General features: G+C 48.3%; 6 protein-coding genes across 6 annotated transcripts; 3 read left to right on the top strand and 3 right to left on the bottom strand.

Moving 5' to 3' along the window:
- Nucleotides 1-116: 116 nt before the first annotated feature.
- On the top strand, nucleotides 117-1,450 carry BC939DRAFT_491111 (methyltransferase TYW3-domain-containing protein). The gene is made up of 2 exons (XM_051559477.1): nucleotides 117-735; nucleotides 874-1,450. Exons 1-2 carry the CDS (start codon nucleotides 187-189, stop codon nucleotides 1,414-1,416), a joined length of 1,092 nt encoding a protein of 363 aa, XP_051414641.1. The 5' UTR covers nucleotides 117-186; the 3' UTR covers nucleotides 1,417-1,450.
- On the bottom strand, nucleotides 1,439-6,678 carry BC939DRAFT_444354 (uncharacterized protein). The gene is made up of 10 exons (XM_051554662.1): nucleotides 6,602-6,678; nucleotides 6,473-6,487; nucleotides 5,973-6,383; nucleotides 5,170-5,886; nucleotides 4,177-5,048; nucleotides 3,914-4,078; nucleotides 3,628-3,809; nucleotides 2,224-3,533; nucleotides 1,781-2,116; nucleotides 1,439-1,687 (listed from the first exon to the last, which is right to left on the bottom strand). The coding sequence occupies exons 1-10, from the start codon at nucleotides 6,654-6,656 to the stop codon at nucleotides 1,512-1,514; spliced, it is 4,239 nt and encodes a 1,412-aa protein (XP_051414640.1). The 5' UTR covers nucleotides 6,657-6,678; the 3' UTR covers nucleotides 1,439-1,511.
- A 118-nt stretch (nucleotides 6,679-6,796) lies between these two features.
- On the top strand, nucleotides 6,797-8,112 carry BC939DRAFT_444352 (ribosomal protein S30). Its single transcript, XM_051554661.1, has 4 exons — nucleotides 6,797-6,826; nucleotides 7,492-7,582; nucleotides 7,683-7,756; nucleotides 7,871-8,112. Exons 1-4 carry the CDS (start codon nucleotides 6,824-6,826, stop codon nucleotides 7,901-7,903), a joined length of 201 nt encoding a protein of 66 aa, XP_051414639.1. The 5' UTR covers nucleotides 6,797-6,823; the 3' UTR covers nucleotides 7,904-8,112.
- Nucleotides 8,113-8,180: 68 nt separating this feature from the next.
- On the bottom strand, nucleotides 8,181-10,786 carry BC939DRAFT_77822 (uncharacterized protein). Its single transcript, XM_051561896.1, has 6 exons — nucleotides 10,492-10,786; nucleotides 10,093-10,351; nucleotides 9,891-10,004; nucleotides 9,528-9,782; nucleotides 9,191-9,423; nucleotides 8,181-9,080 (listed from the first exon to the last, which is right to left on the bottom strand). Exons 1-6 carry the CDS (start codon nucleotides 10,629-10,631, stop codon nucleotides 8,480-8,482), a joined length of 1,602 nt encoding a protein of 533 aa, XP_051414638.1. The 5' UTR covers nucleotides 10,632-10,786; the 3' UTR covers nucleotides 8,181-8,479.
- On the top strand, nucleotides 10,749-11,654 carry BC939DRAFT_444347 (uncharacterized protein). Its single transcript, XM_051554660.1, has one exon. The coding sequence runs from the start codon at nucleotides 10,910-10,912 to the stop codon at nucleotides 11,465-11,467; it is 558 nt and encodes a 185-aa protein (XP_051414637.1). The 5' UTR covers nucleotides 10,749-10,909; the 3' UTR covers nucleotides 11,468-11,654.
- Nucleotides 11,624-13,448, bottom strand: BC939DRAFT_394540 (ALG3 protein-domain-containing protein; the record flags this gene model as incomplete). Its single annotated transcript, XM_051552163.1, has 5 exons — nucleotides 11,624-12,056; nucleotides 12,154-12,359; nucleotides 12,471-12,749; nucleotides 12,842-13,089; nucleotides 13,181-13,448. 5 exons carry the CDS (start codon nucleotides 13,446-13,448, stop codon nucleotides 11,624-11,626), a joined length of 1,434 nt encoding a protein of 477 aa, XP_051414636.1.
- Nucleotides 13,449-14,099: the final 651 nt, after the last annotated feature.

Raw genomic sequence — 14,099 nt, 5'->3', positions numbered from 1 at the left:
AGGAGGCGCGTGTGAACCTTACAAAACCCAAAGTCGGTTTCTTCTAAAAATGGAAGGCAAAGCGTATCCTCAAAATGGAAAGGGAACTCATTTATGTGTTTTTTTTTTTGAGACTGATTGCATGGCTGACAGATCCCCAATCGATGATCAAGAACGATTGAACAGCCAAACATAACCAGGATCACCATGTCGGACGGATTCACTTCGCGCAAGCTGGCTATTCTTGTAGCGCTCAACTCTGACACGCCCGACAAATCTCCCAAGGGATATGTGGACGAACCTCTCCTACCGCTCATCGTACTGATCAACAACCACAAGGACTATGTCACCACCTCGTCTTGCTCTGGGCGCATCTGCACCTATCTCGAGGGCATGAACGAATTACAGTCGGAGGAGCTATATATGCAGGATATGGAAGCAATTGAAAGCAGAGTCGCGCAGGATAACGGCGATAAGGATGGGGGAGAGGATGCGCAAGTTGCCAAGGGATACGAGGAGAACACTTCGCTGGCTGCGGTCGAGGCTGCAAAGAGAGCCAAGGGCGGACAATGGCTCTACGTCAGCCATGATCCCGTCGTCTTCCCTTCAGAACAGGACACCGAAGACCAACAGTGGATCATCAACACCTTGTTTGGATCCGAAGCCCATAGGGTCGTCCCGATGGAAGACAGCAGCGAAACCCGCACGCTTGACATGGCCAGGTCGCAGTTGGTTTACTTCAAGTTTGAGCCAATGGTAACGACAGCAATAACATTACCTACACGATCCCGGAGTCCAACATTTTTATGCAGGATAAAAAAAAAAAAAAAAAAAAAACAGGTTCACGACGCTGACAGACACGTTGTTCTTCTTTCTGTCATCTTCACTCACTAGATCCTTCATATTGAGGCATCAACTCCAGCAGCCGCAAAGACCTTCCTCAACCACTCACTCTTCTCTGGCTATCGCAATTCAGGGATTTTACCTTCGGCTAAACGAACTATGCTCGCCATTCGTAGTACTCTCAAGCTGGACGCGCCAATTGCCTATATACCCTCAACATCATCCACAATGCCATCTTCAATACCGAAGATCCATCTCATGGTCTCGGTGGCATATCTTCGCGTGTTGGTGGAACTGAGCAACGACAAGTTCCAAATGAATGTTGCACAGATGAGCCGGTTCGAGAAGCGTCTGGCGGAGTATTTGAATAGTGATGCCGATTTGGCCTCAAAAAAGATGGGAGATCAAGGAGAGTGGGAGGATAAAGATGCAAGGCGTGAGCGCAAGCGCAAGGAGGGTCTGCTGAAGAAGCAGCAGGCTGCCATGAGGAAGGCCGAAGCTGAGACCCGGGATGCAAAAGTACAGGAACATTCAAACGAAGACCCAAACACAGACGCGGGTTCGACTGCAGGAATTGCGACCTCAGTACAATAAACAGCCGAGTACTTTGATATTAGCCATTGCGGATTGCAGCATCAAATGGACATTTTTGCGTTTGCGATATGACTGGGGCTGCGACCTGCGGTATTTTATTCACGAGCTGCCAGCTCAAAGAAATTAGGTAGAACAGCGGCCGCCGTTTGTGTGGCCATTGGCGTCGAGACTGACAAGGACTTGAAGGCAATCCTGGTTCTTATAATGTCCCATGTAGACTGACTTGAGGAACTGCCTTGATCCGCATAATACTTGAGAAGGACCAGAAGTCCTATTTTCGGCTCATATAAACGGGCTTGATTAGTACTTGTGCTCAGTATTGCGGCATCATTCACTGCTGTAAGCATTATGTTCGAGCGCCTACTTTGAGATGTAGCCTTCTCAAGATGTACGGGCACATTGTGCTGCTTCTCTTCCTCCATCGCTGTCAGGAGAACCTCGTGCATGACCTGAGCGATTTTGACATCGACTCCAAAGGCCTCCTTTGAAAGATCAATCACCTCCACAAGGCTCAGTCCATCCATGGCCACTCGCACGACTTCTATATATTGGGTGTACTGAACAAGGCGCAGTCTGAACTGTAGATCATTCTGCATGGGAGGATCGCAAGACAAAAGCGCTGCTCCATTTTTGAGTCGCTTGGGTATTCCTGGGTCAGTTTGACTGGAATCCTTAAACAGTCTGCTCCACGTAGAATCCGCTATCGTCAGCGACAGCCATAAACAAAAACGGATAGTATTAGTATTGGCTAACGATAGCAGAGTAATCAAGAAAAAGAGATAGTGGGCACTTCGATAGCCATCCTACTTTGCTTGTTGATATCGCCGACCGACAACATGAGTAGCGCCAGCCTCAGAATCTCAGGATAGGTGCTCATCATCATGCCACCCGACAGCTCAACTTGTACCTTGGGTCGAACGGGGGTCAGCGGCATCACACGGTCAGCGCCTGTTACCGACACATTCTCCATGATGCTGTCCTGCCTCGCGAAGAACTCATTTACCCGTCCTGCCAGTTTCCTCAGAATCCCAACCCTCTCGTTGACAACCCATTCAAACACAAAGAGGCGGCCAGTCAGTAATCGCGAGATCGTCAGCAGGCTTTGCTCGAGCACCTGTTCCCCTTCTCCCCCATCGACCTGCAACAGGAAATTGAGGCTACGTGCAAGCCATTCGATACTGGTCTCTGAAGCGACAAAGTTCTCAATCCACTGCAGACACTTGCTGAAGAACCCTGTCTCTGGCGTCCTGTAAACCGTCCGTAGAAGTACATTCGGCCAGGATAGATCGCCCTTAAATAACGCATTCATGGCCAACTTTGTCCCTTGCACAGTGTCCTCGGCCTCTGACGCACCCAACGATGGCAAAGGACAAAGACGAATCAAAAAGTACTCAAAAATATCCCGAACCTCCTGGAAGCGCTGCAGTGGATCCTGTGTGGGGTGATCATATACGACCCCATGCATGTTATCATTATCCATCACACTCTCCAGATATCCGACCAGTTTCCTTTGCACGTTGGAATCCACTGCTCCGCCTGTGGTACTAGGTTCGCCCTTGACCCCCGCGGCCCCCTTGTGTCCCATGACAATCGACCGGCAGTATCTGGCACAGAGTGTTGATGCTGGCAGTGCGTTGAGGATCTCTGGCACCTCTCGAAGCAACCGATCAACCCATGCAGCATCATCGTTACTCCCTACCATCCTTCCGAGGTAGTCGGGGTCTCTCGAGCTGGCTAACTTCATTCCCAGACCAAATCGCTCATTCATCCCTCGCAATTGCTGCATGATCTCTGGTGGTGGCGCCCTTGCCGGCTGGCTGGGTCCGAAATCCAAACACATGAGCCATCCAACGTACTCGCTTTCACTCAATTGCAGTGTAGCATCCCCACGAGACTCATTCCATTCACCTTGCACAACTATCGCATCCTTTTCCCACGCCAATACACACTCCTGATCCTTCTGATCCGCCTGGATGCTGAGCCTCAAAAGACGCTCCGATGACGGCTCTGAGCGCGGAGTATAGTTGGGAGGCGGAAAGGAATAGTGTTGAGAGATGCAAATCTCCAGAAGTGTGCGAACCACCGGCATGGAATCCCATACGACCAGCGCTAGAATTCTAAAAGATTGATGCCAAACATTTGGTGTTAAAGGTCGTCCGAATTAAATCCATAATAAATACAATGGTCATCAAAGAGTAATTTGTTCCGCACCTTGGATTACAGCTCGCAAGCATTGCTGTTATAAGGCAGCACGTCCAGAAGGATTGGATCCAGGCTAAAGGGACATCACTGGCAAGCTTCAGCACCTGACTGTTATTCGTTTCGCAAAATCGGGAGAGATCAAAGATTTTGACGACGATCTCTGGATTCTTGACCGCGCAACTCTCTGGGTACTATTAAAAAAGATGTGAGAAAAACAGTCAGTCAGTCTCGTATGTGTCTCTTACCACAGTTAAATAGCAGTTCTTGCGGTATCAACAATGTCGTTGCAACTTACAAAGCGAGATAGATCGGTGGCTCTGGAGACGTACTCTCCAACAATTGAGAGGAGCATTTTGTGCGGAAGTCGAATCCCCAATAATGCCGAAAGTCCTGCCTCCGTCAAGGGCAGTCCATTCTCAATGACTTTGCATATCAGCGTCGTATCGAATTCTTGAGAGCTCTATAAAATGACAAAAGAAGTACGTTTCAGTATCATCGACTGCAATTTTCCTTGGCAGCTCTGCAAAATCTGTGCCATCGTGCCATTGATATACACACCGAATCCATGGCATAGCTCTGCGGTGGATCCAAGAATAGTAGCCTTGTGATGCAGGTTCTCAGGGCATTCAAGGGTATAGGTCCAAATGGCGTCTTGCAGATGTCTCCTTCGCTTGGAACTCCAACGACCGCACCAACGTTGCTGATGGTCTGGAACCACCGAAGCGTAAAGCTGTGAACGTGCTCAATCGAAAACTTGCTTGCTTTGATGTCCTTCATTTCTTTTGCTTCCATCGCCGTCGCCATCATCACATTGCACACAACCTCGGTAACCAACAAGAGCCACAGCGTAGGTATATTTCGCCCACCCGGTGGGATATGCAAATGTTGTTGCTGCTCCTGTTTCTGGCCAAGTCGCGTGATAGAGGGCCCGTCCTTCAAAAGACCGACAACCAGATCTGCCGTCCATGACAGGCTTCTCTTGCCTAGGTGCCGTATCCATCGCTTGACAACCAGAATTATTGGTGCCAATGGCGGGCTGACGGCGGATCCTCCCATATGAAGCGCAGCGTCGGTAACGTATCCCTGTATTAGCTGCCCAAACGCGACTCCTGGATTGTCAGGGATTGCCTGCAAAAGGAGCTCCATCAAGTCTAGATGATATGGGTTCTTAAGCTCGTTCGGATTCATCTCCACTTCCATGATATGGTTCAGGCCTGCCCGGATCAGTTCTCCGCTGGAGAGTCCGAGCAGCACGACGCGGAGCTCTTCCTTGACGGTCTCCACCTGATGAGGTCTTCCTTTGTAGCGAAAATCGAGTAGCATCGTCCAGGCTTCGAGGTCCTCTTTTGACATTACTTCCTGTGTGCTAATCTGCCGGAGGACAAGTCGGAGAAGCGGCTTGGCGCTTTTTAGAAAACTTCCGAGCCAGACTAGAGTTTGACGAAAAAGTAGAGAGAGAAAATTCTGATTCAAGAGATGCAACACCACAAAGAACAAACATCAATATGTGTTACAAGGACGAAGTACAACATAAACAACACAAACACTTACACTCCATGCAGCTCATTGCTTTTAGTCGGACCTCGACCCACCGACAAGTAACTATCATGACCTTTATCAAACTCCGCACCGAGGTTTCCACTGCGCTTACGCCAATGGCCATAGGAATATGCTCCCACATAGTCTGTAGGGTAACCTGCTTGATGTTGTGTTTCGCGCCTGGTTCGTTGTACCGCTTTCTGACACTCAGCGACTTGGTGTATTGGTGGAAATCAATTGTCACCATGACCGCTGATGCCGTAGTCTTTTCATCCAGGCGAACCGCGTCCAGCTTTTCCTCTGCACTGCTGAGCGGATCATCTGTTCGAAACGCAGTCAGGATATTGCGCACAAATGTCTCTGTATCTGCATGGGCGCACCATGAGCGCTCCCCCAATGCATCCTCTAAATATGCCATGACAAAATCTGTTGGCCAGTCTTCGATTTCATTCCAGGCAAGATGCAGGAGTGCGCAAATCAAAAAGACTACCGCTCCATTAGTCCTGATCTTGAAACTGTGCGTGAACTCGGGTCGCAGCATCTGGATCATAATGGTGGATATTGTTTGGTCCCTAAGCAGCGCAGGCATCGCCTGTCCGAGTCGGAGAAGTCCAGAGGTGATCACAGGATCTGGCTTAAGAGCATTGAACTTAAGATATTGCAATGCAGCCCGAATATGTTGAAACGGAGGTGGTGTCTCCCATGAAGTCCGTGAAAATGATTTGTACACTAAATAAGGGCGTAGCAAATGGCGTTAACAATCACGATGAGGAATATTAAAGCCATTGCGGTAACTAACGCCAGTCGATTCTTGCCTTCTTCGTCAACTTGGCGCAAATTGACCAAACCCGTCTCTTGCTCGATTTTGACATTCCGCGTAAGAGACCAAAGGCTCTTTGGCCCGGTCTGTTGCTCCTGATGCTGATGATAGCCCTGTGTTTGCTGGGCTGGAAGTTTCCTGAGGGCAGATTTAAGTGTTGATTCCTCAGTCTTGATTCTGGGTGGCGTGGATGGTGCGCTGTTGCTGCCGGTTGATGCAGAGCTGATACGGACTCTCTTTTGCGCTGGCAGTGATGCTCCCTCGTTTGAAGAATCCGGCGTACTTTGTGAGGGTGAGTCGAGAGGCGGTGTGTGCGCTGAAGGAGAGGCTGTGGAGCTTGAGATGCCTTTGAGGAGCTGTGGTTCTAACTTCGAGGATGACTTGATAGGCCTACTTGGAGCCCTGCCTGATTCATGTTACAATCAAATCGAAAGAACAGATTAATGAGACACCCATGGTATGGACCTTTGACCTTAATCATCCTATTGAGCATACCAAGAGGGATAAGGTCTTGTGTTGGACGTGAGGAGGCATCAACGGTTAAAAGTTCACGGAGCTGGTTAGATCGCAGTTTGAGGTTAACAGGACGGGAGGAAAGTTGAAAGCGATGCTTAGATAGTCTACCTGGAAGATTCCGCTCTGGCGCTGTAGTCTTTCCTTTCCGCGAGTCCTTGCTCATGGTGAAAAGCTTTGGGACTAATGTAGACGTGTGATGGTGCCCAAAGATGAACTGAACTTTGTGGCCAGGGGAAGCTACGAGCAGTCACTCAGATCAAGCCACAGCTGACTTATGTCTGTGGTCTCCCAGCGAGCTGTTAGTTCCTCCTTTAACTTTCATATCACATCATGGTACATGATTGCGCTCCTGCCTTATATGGCAGTTTAGGGCTGGACGGATTGCGTATACCTATCGATCCATCGATCCATCGTTCGCTCCTTCATGATCTATCAATCGCCATTGCAGCTTCAGGGAGATGCGCAGAGGGACAGGAACAATACGTTTTGAGCAATTTTTACATCACTGGAAAACAGATCGTTCCACCATCTCGAAACAGAGGTTCAACCAGAACAGAGTGCGAGAAGGATCGTCGCCTTGCAGCATCTTATTCGACAGATCCTTTACGCCCCTCAGGATGCAACAGGCGCTAAATCAAGGGTGGCCCATCTCAAAGATGTTCGGATCTTTCTTGGACTTTTTGAATCACATGCATACGGCGAGCGAGAAGCAGGACCAAATACTATGCCACCGATATTGGGTAGTTTTCTTAGATGAAATAAGGAACGCAATCAACTACTCAATCGCTGTGGCAGGAATATAGATGATGTTGCGGATCAGCAGTACTATTGAAGCAGGATGCACAAGTCTACCGCTGATGTCAAGCTCTTTTGACCAGTGCGACTGCGGCGAACGGGATATAAGGGGACAGTTCAGTCTGAGGGTCAGAGCAACGACAATGCTCCGCAAAACAACCTTGGCTGACACTTCAATGCTACCTTTTACTTCGGTTTGACAGGGTAAAGTCCACGGTTCCCTGGCTCGTGCCGGTAAGGTCAAGTCGCAAACCCCCAAGGTTGCCAAGCAGGAGAAGAAGAAGAAGCTCACTGGTATGTTTAGCCCCTACTCAGGGCCATCATCAAGAAGAATATTGCTGAGTCTGTACCGTCTTGCAGGACTAATATATTGGTTGTTATACGCGTCATCTAGGTCGTGCCAAGAAGCGCGATACCTACAAGCGCAGATTCGTTAACGTCACCAACGCTCCCGGTGGCAAGCGTCGCGTAAGTGTTCCTACATTATCGCTGTGGAACCGGAGACCGCAATCTGTTACTGTTCTTTGTATAACAGTACTTTGGCATTTGTCTGACTATGATTGTTCCTATTTGTACCTGTAGATGAACGTCAACCCCGAGTCGAGCAAGAACTAAGCATTTTTTCAAAGAATGTTTTGCAACAAGTCGGCGATCAATACACAGAGTCCACATGCTGTCTTTTCGTCATGATCGAGGCAGGGATCTCTTGTTGGTCGTCTTCATGGCATTCAATAAAAATGCGAAGTTTAAAACCAGTGTGAATGACTATAAAAATTAACGTATTTTATATCGGTGCAGACGGATAAAAGGAAGCATGTTCAGCTTAAATACTCTCCTGTGCGGACAATTCATCTCCTGCAATTTAATGGATGACAGAAAATCCATGCAGCATGCCACTCTTTGAGGCCGTTACAAACAGTGAAGTGGTGCCTAAAGTTTACTAATTAATATATGTGGCAGGTGGAGGGCTGAGGCTATAGTAAACCGGCATGGGCAATCAGGTGCCGAAAGCAGCATTTTACAGGAATGTTCCGGCTGTGCTGTATCACTTGGTGTACTCAACTCAGCGGAAAGAGGCTCCTTATAGCCAGATCAGGGACGACCTTGACCAATTCTGAACGCATTTTTGTTTCTTCATGTGAAGCCTAGACTTTTTCAGGCCAACTGCAACTATCTACTAATGTGCACCATTTACACTTCTGACCAACGACGACGACAGCCCGTTACGAAGACAGCATGTTTAAAAAGTATGGAACCATAGCAACGCTTGGGAACGACCCGGCAAACACTGGCTTTCTGCTTCACTTTCAATCCTGAGCAAGAATGGATTCGCACGCAGGAAAATGCTTTATTGAAGTGAGGCGCTGAGCAGTGATTGTCGGTTCGACCCTCTATGTGAGATGATATTAAGGCCCACTTCTTGTCTCCATGTTCCTTGACAAGGTTCGCCAGGAGTTCAGTTTCTTCGGCTGTCCAGGGCCCCATTTTGAGATTTGGTGAAAGCACGTTCAAATATCGTTCTCGACATTGAATATCTGTCCTTCCAAGAACATGCTGCGCAACCTTGGTCCAGCGTCCTTCACCATACACCTTCAGTGCAGCTCTAAGGGCCCCATCCTCCTCCTCCAGCCAGCGACCACGGCGAATCGACGGGTTCAAGCTCTTTTTCCAGCGCTCCATGCACTGAGCGGGCGATCGGTTATCAAAACAATAAGAGACTTGCTGCCAGCTCCTCTCGCCCAACATTTCCACTGCCTCCTTTAAGACCCCATCCTCCTCCTCAGTCCAGGGCCTATCAATACATATGACCAAGAGGATGTTAACCGAAAAGTTGGATTGTTAGGCACATCGTGTCGGATGCTAGTGCCAATTATAAGAAATAAGCGTAAATGCGTAGCTTACTCTTTGGATATTTGCTTCGTCATCTTTTTGGTTTGATACTGCCTGAAGCACTGCGCGCCTGTCCGGTCCGTGCGAAGATCTAGCGCGATCTGGACCCAATTGTGCCCTTGGTGTTTCTTGACTAGATCCTCCAGCTTTGCAAACTCATCGCTCGACCATTCTGCCTTGTTAATACCAGGATGGTCGTTTCCTGCCCACTGAATGAGGCACTCTGAGGCTGTCCGTGTATCGACCTGACCCAAATGTAGAATCAGGAGAAAGATATTGTGGTTTACAGTTAGAAAAACGAAGCATTACACCGTCTGAGCAACCATTCAGTCAAACATGTAACCCTTACAAATCGTTGAGAGATCCGAGACCAGTTCAGTCCCTGCGTGTTGAGCATCATTTGAATATCCGCAGCCGTTTGCAGAGACCGAATGCCAGCCTCGTTACCAGCTTTCGTGAACTCATTGAAAAGAATCCGCTTGTTCTCAGATATGACGCCAGCCTTGAGGCTCTCCCGTTCTTGATCCGTCCACCTCCTCATCTTTCCGGTGACAATCAGAGGGCGCTTCTTTCGCCTGATTGTGTCTTCATTATCAGGAGGTGTCTACAAAAAAACGGCGCCAGTTGCCAAGTCTTTAGTACACTTGCATTGTGGGGAGAGCCTACTTCTCTTGCATATACAAACATAAAAACAAAAGAAGCTATATTGTACCTTGCCATCTCTATCCACGAAATACGGGGGGCCAAGCCGAGCCTTAGTTGTGGAAAGAATGAGTGGAGCGCGCTCTACCGCCTCCTGTCTGTCGTTCAGGGCTTGTAGTTGAGCCTGGATTGCAATGTTTGGATTAGTACACGATAGTCGTACCCGTAACACGAGAAGCAGAATATGTTTGACATGGATCTATCGTCCTTACCCCGAGCGCCTTGTTCCTGGCATACGCTTTTTCTACCTCCTGGAGCTGCTGCAACGCTGCTTTCTGATATTTCCTATTAATTGTTAGAGCCTTGGCCGCCTGGTCTCGAATCATTTTCGTTAATGAAGCTCTCTCCTCCGTGGTGATGTAGGGTGTATCGATGGCATCGTCCTCCGTCCTCAAGTCCATAGAATTGATACCGGTGTCATTTTGCTGGGCACTATCCTGCAACGTATTGTCCTTTAATATGTCTTGTAGCCTGCTTTGAGAAGGAGTTGTGTCCACGAACGTTGCAGTCGTATTGTTAGAAGACAAATTCGTCGGCCCCTGCAAGGCCGTGAGCGTTAATCCAGATCTACTCTGCTGTTCTGCACCTGTACCAGTAGAATCCCAACGTACAGGAGAAATATTGGTATCCTTGCTGCTATGGATGTCGTCTGCTTGGCTAGAGACACGCGCTGATTTGGTGGGCTGGGTTGGCACGAGATCTTCCAGAGATACGTTCTGACTGCGTAAAAGACGCAAGAGCTCAAGATCATTGTCGATCACATCGTCGTTCTCACTTTCGTCGCTGAGATACTCCTCCACATCCCTGCATGGCGTCTCCTCTGGGTCCGGTGGCATCTGCAAATGGTGTCCTGCCGCTGATGGTGCATGCATGCAGAGTCTGTCTACGTTCTTTTAGGTCAGCAAATGTGGCTTTTCGCACTCTTGTGTCACATGGCATTGGCGGTCAGGCCAGTGCGCCAAGCATGAGATATTATTACTCTTGCCTGCCTTTCTTATCGCCCAGACGCCCAGACATCCAGCATCCAAAATGGAGACACAGTACCTCGACTCCGTGAACAAAGAGCTCCAAGATATCGAGCGCTTCTTCCAGGAGCTTTATAATTCTCATCCATCAAACCCGCCCGCAGCCTACGCCTCCAGCCTTCTCCCTCTTCTCAAATTCGGCAGCTGCAAACCCTCACCGCGGAGCTCCAATGCTCCCTCCACTAATAGCTTCATCAGAAGCGCGGTCGACGACACAGACGAAGACTACGCGGTGGCAGACCTCAGAGCCAGATACCGGCAACTGAAGGCAGTCCAGGACCAGCTCCATATCGAACTGACTAGGTCTCGTATCTGGGAATGGAACAGACAACACGAGCAAGAGCGAAAGCCACGGTGCTCTGGTGCTTTTGCCGCTTCAAACGAACAAGTAGTATTTGTGAAAGATGCTCAGACCAACATCTCGGAGGTGGCAAGGGCGGGAACTAGCCACAGATTCTTTCTGTTCTGGCTGATCATTGGAGTCGTCATTCTCCTATCATTCATGGAAACTCCTGGCACCAAAGAGCCTTTCTCAAGATCCTATGCTTGGCCTCGACACTGAGGGATTCCCATGGCGTCCCTTCCCATGCTGTCGAAATAATAAAGCAAAGCATGGCGAGCAACTTCGTACCCTGTTGCACGTATTCACGCGCGCCAGTTTAGTCTTGACATTAAGCAAATAAGGTTGAGGATAGGACTATGATTGATATACAGTATATTAAACCCTCCGTACACAGCGTTGTGATAAATGTAACCTTCGCTTGCCTGAATCTCTAATCCGTTTTCTGGCTGTATCGCTCGCCTCTCCTTCCGACCAAAGTCCCTTCAGAATCAGAACATGGCTCGCAATGAGAACTCCGGAACTCTGAACTGTCGCCGGACACACATTCCATGGCCACTCAATCGCTGCCAACAAAAGTAAACGCACAACGACCGGTAGCTGCGTCCGCCATAGGAGATAAGGCAGTGTCATATAGTACCACGCATAAAACTGGTAATGCAGTGACCGTGCAAAGATGATACCGATAAAGTTGCTGGTAAATAGTAATGTCAGCACATGGCTCGCCTTCATATGCTGTGCGTGAATCGAGAGGGCAGTTTTCGAAGCTGTCAATCCTCGTAACACCACCGGAACTATCCCGCCTTCTGGCCTTAGTACATAGAAAGATGGAAAGAGACATATTGATGAGATAATGCTAGGTGCCAAGTGTTAAGTATCGAGCTTTGTCTGAGATCGCAAAAGCATACCTGCTCCAACGGAAGAACACAAAGGCGAAGAGCACAAGCAAATGGCCGACGAGCAGAAATTTAGCTAATTCCTCACTCAAAAACGTCTTTTCGTCAAAGAGCTTCCAATTGACTGTCTCTTTGTACCCAAAAGCGCGAGAGAACTCGAAGGCCTTGCGCAGGTAGTTCTCGGGATGATGAAGCGTAAAGGGTAGCGACAACAGTACCTTTTGATCACATTCAGTCCATATGAGAGAAGAGAGAATGATAGTGTTAGGATATATGACTTTGCACAACCCCCCCTCTCTTTCTTCATCAGATGTATTGCACAGGCATACCTGAATAAGGATCATGGTTGTCAACTGGATAATGGTTCCCAGCACTCCCTGGGTCTCCCAAATCAAGAACCCGAAAGCTGGAAAGAACAGTAGGATGTTCATTTTGATTGAGATAGCAAGACTGAATAGTGCGCTGCTAAGAGTCCATTTCTTGTAAAGAAACGAAAGCACTGACGCGTAAAGGAACAGCATCGCCACCGGGTCATTGAACAACCGAAGAACGTAGATCGAATGCAATCGTCTTGACAAGCACACGAATATCAGAACATAGGGCGGAATCTGATTGAGAACAAGAATATCAACATATGAAAGCATTAGTATATGTTTAGTTTTTCTTGCAAGAAAGTATTCTTTTGCTCATGTAGACATACAGTTTTATCCTTGGCGTAAATCGCAAACACGATCAAGAGAGTGAGCAGATAAATCCCCATGAAGATCCATTGGCCCTTGAGAATGTTCTTGCCAAAATCCGTGAGATGATACAGTATAGAGAAGATGTAGACGAATCCTGCGGGGTATACCAATGGTCCTGTGTCGCCTCGCAGCTTCATGTAGTCCGTTTCACCCTTGAGATAAGCCGCAACTTGCTGCATGTATGCGGTCCAGTCAATCTCGGTATCTGAAGGAGCGAACGAATGTTTGTCAGCCTTTGAAAAGATTTTAGCTGGGAAGAGATCCAAAATATCCAACACAGGGTACATAGGACATACAGGGGACCTTCTTGATAATGACAACGTTAAGTAGGAACTCTCCTAAAAACAAGAGTCCAGCCAGCTTCCAGATATGGGCATGGTTGGTTAGCAACTCGGAGACGAGTTCCACAGGGCGAAAGATGCTCAGGGGCACAGTCGCTGCCTTACGTGGGGAGCGATTGTAGCGAAATAGTGATGCTATGGACGATGCAGCCTGATGATAGGACGACCGGGCTTGGCCAACGGAATGCCTTAGTAGCTGTGCCTGTTTTTTGTTGATTGTCATGAGCTGGTCGAGATGCGATGTTGATGAGAATACTAGACATCTTTCGCAACTTATATACAAACTAGGCTCGGCCCAGCCCTCTCAATCTTAAAAGGAGGCCTGGAGACATACTGTTTCCTTTTTTGGCCGCCTACAGTCTCAGGCTCGACCTAGGCTCGGCCTAGGCTTGAATTCTTTTTTTAGAAGGGGATGGCATTTTGCTCTCTTACGGCTGGTTGCAAACTCGGGCGTTTACTATAGGTTATTCTTTTTGGAAGGTTGTTAAGGTTAATTGCTTTTCGCCAAAGATTTTGTACATGGATCTTGTATTACCATGTCTGCATGGCCGCATGGTCCCGATCTATTTGTTGTTTTTTTCTCCTACACTACGACTTCCTCCCCTTCACTCAATATGCCCTCTCAAAGCACCTCCTGCCTCCCTATTGTTTCCTATAACTTTGAGGTACCCTGCCTTTTCCCCCTAAGAATGAGAATGATCGAGAGTCCACCGTATCAACCTAAATTAAATGCAATTCAATCAACAACAACAGTGCGGGACCATGCGGCCATGCAGAGATCCACGTAAAAAATCTTTGGCGAAAAGCAATTAACCTTAACAACCTTCCAAAAAGAATAACCTATAGTAAACGCCCGAGTGTGCAACCAGCCGTA

The sequence above is a fragment of the Gamsiella multidivaricata genome (genome assembly GCF_025024155.1).
Source record: "Gamsiella multidivaricata strain RSA 2152 chromosome Unknown BC939scaffold_16, whole genome shotgun sequence".
NCBI classification, from domain to species: Eukaryota; Fungi; Mortierellomycota; class Mortierellomycetes; order Mortierellales; family Mortierellaceae; genus Gamsiella; species Gamsiella multidivaricata.
Note: the sequence above shows the minus strand (reverse complement) of the source record. Positions and strands in the feature narration are given on the sequence as shown.

Excerpts from the sequence above, each read along its gene's own strand:
- BC939DRAFT_491111 (XM_051559477.1), top strand. The coding sequence starts at position 187 with ATGTCGGACGGATTCACTTCGCGCAAGCTGGCTATTCTTGTAGCGCTC. Across the intron at positions 736-873 it reads ACTTCAAGTTTGAGCCAATG|ATCCTTCATATTGAGGCATC; the intron begins GTAACGACAGCA and ends TTCACTCACTAG.
- BC939DRAFT_444354 (XM_051554662.1), bottom strand. The coding sequence starts at position 6,656 with ATGAGCAAGGACTCGCGGAAAGGAAAGACTACAGCGCCAGAGCGGAAT. Across the intron at positions 2,117-2,223 it reads CGGCGATATCAACAAGCAAA|CGGATTCTACGTGGAGCAGA; the intron begins GTAGGATGGCTA and ends CGCTGACGATAG. Across the intron at positions 1,688-1,780 it reads TGAGAAGGCTACATCTCAAA|GACTTCTGGTCCTTCTCAAG; the intron begins GTAGGCGCTCGA and ends AGCCGAAAATAG.
- BC939DRAFT_444352 (XM_051554661.1), top strand. Across the intron at positions 7,583-7,682 it reads GAAGAAGAAGAAGCTCACTG|GTCGTGCCAAGAAGCGCGAT; the intron begins GTATGTTTAGCC and ends CGCGTCATCTAG. Across the intron at positions 7,757-7,870 it reads CTCCCGGTGGCAAGCGTCGC|ATGAACGTCAACCCCGAGTC; the intron begins GTAAGTGTTCCT and ends TTGTACCTGTAG.
- BC939DRAFT_77822 (XM_051561896.1), bottom strand. The coding sequence starts at position 10,631 with ATGATCTTGAGCTCTTGCGTCTTTTACGCAGTCAGAACGTATCTCTGG. Across the intron at positions 10,352-10,491 it reads AGGATACCAATATTTCTCCT|GCTACAAGACATATTAAAGG; the intron begins GTACGTTGGGAT and ends TTCTCAAAGCAG. Across the intron at positions 9,424-9,527 it reads CTCGGATCTCTCAACGATTT|GTCGATACACGGACAGCCTC; the intron begins GTAAGGGTTACA and ends CATTTGGGTCAG.
- BC939DRAFT_444347 (XM_051554660.1), top strand. The coding sequence starts at position 10,910 with ATGGAGACACAGTACCTCGACTCCGTGAACAAAGAGCTCCAAGATATC.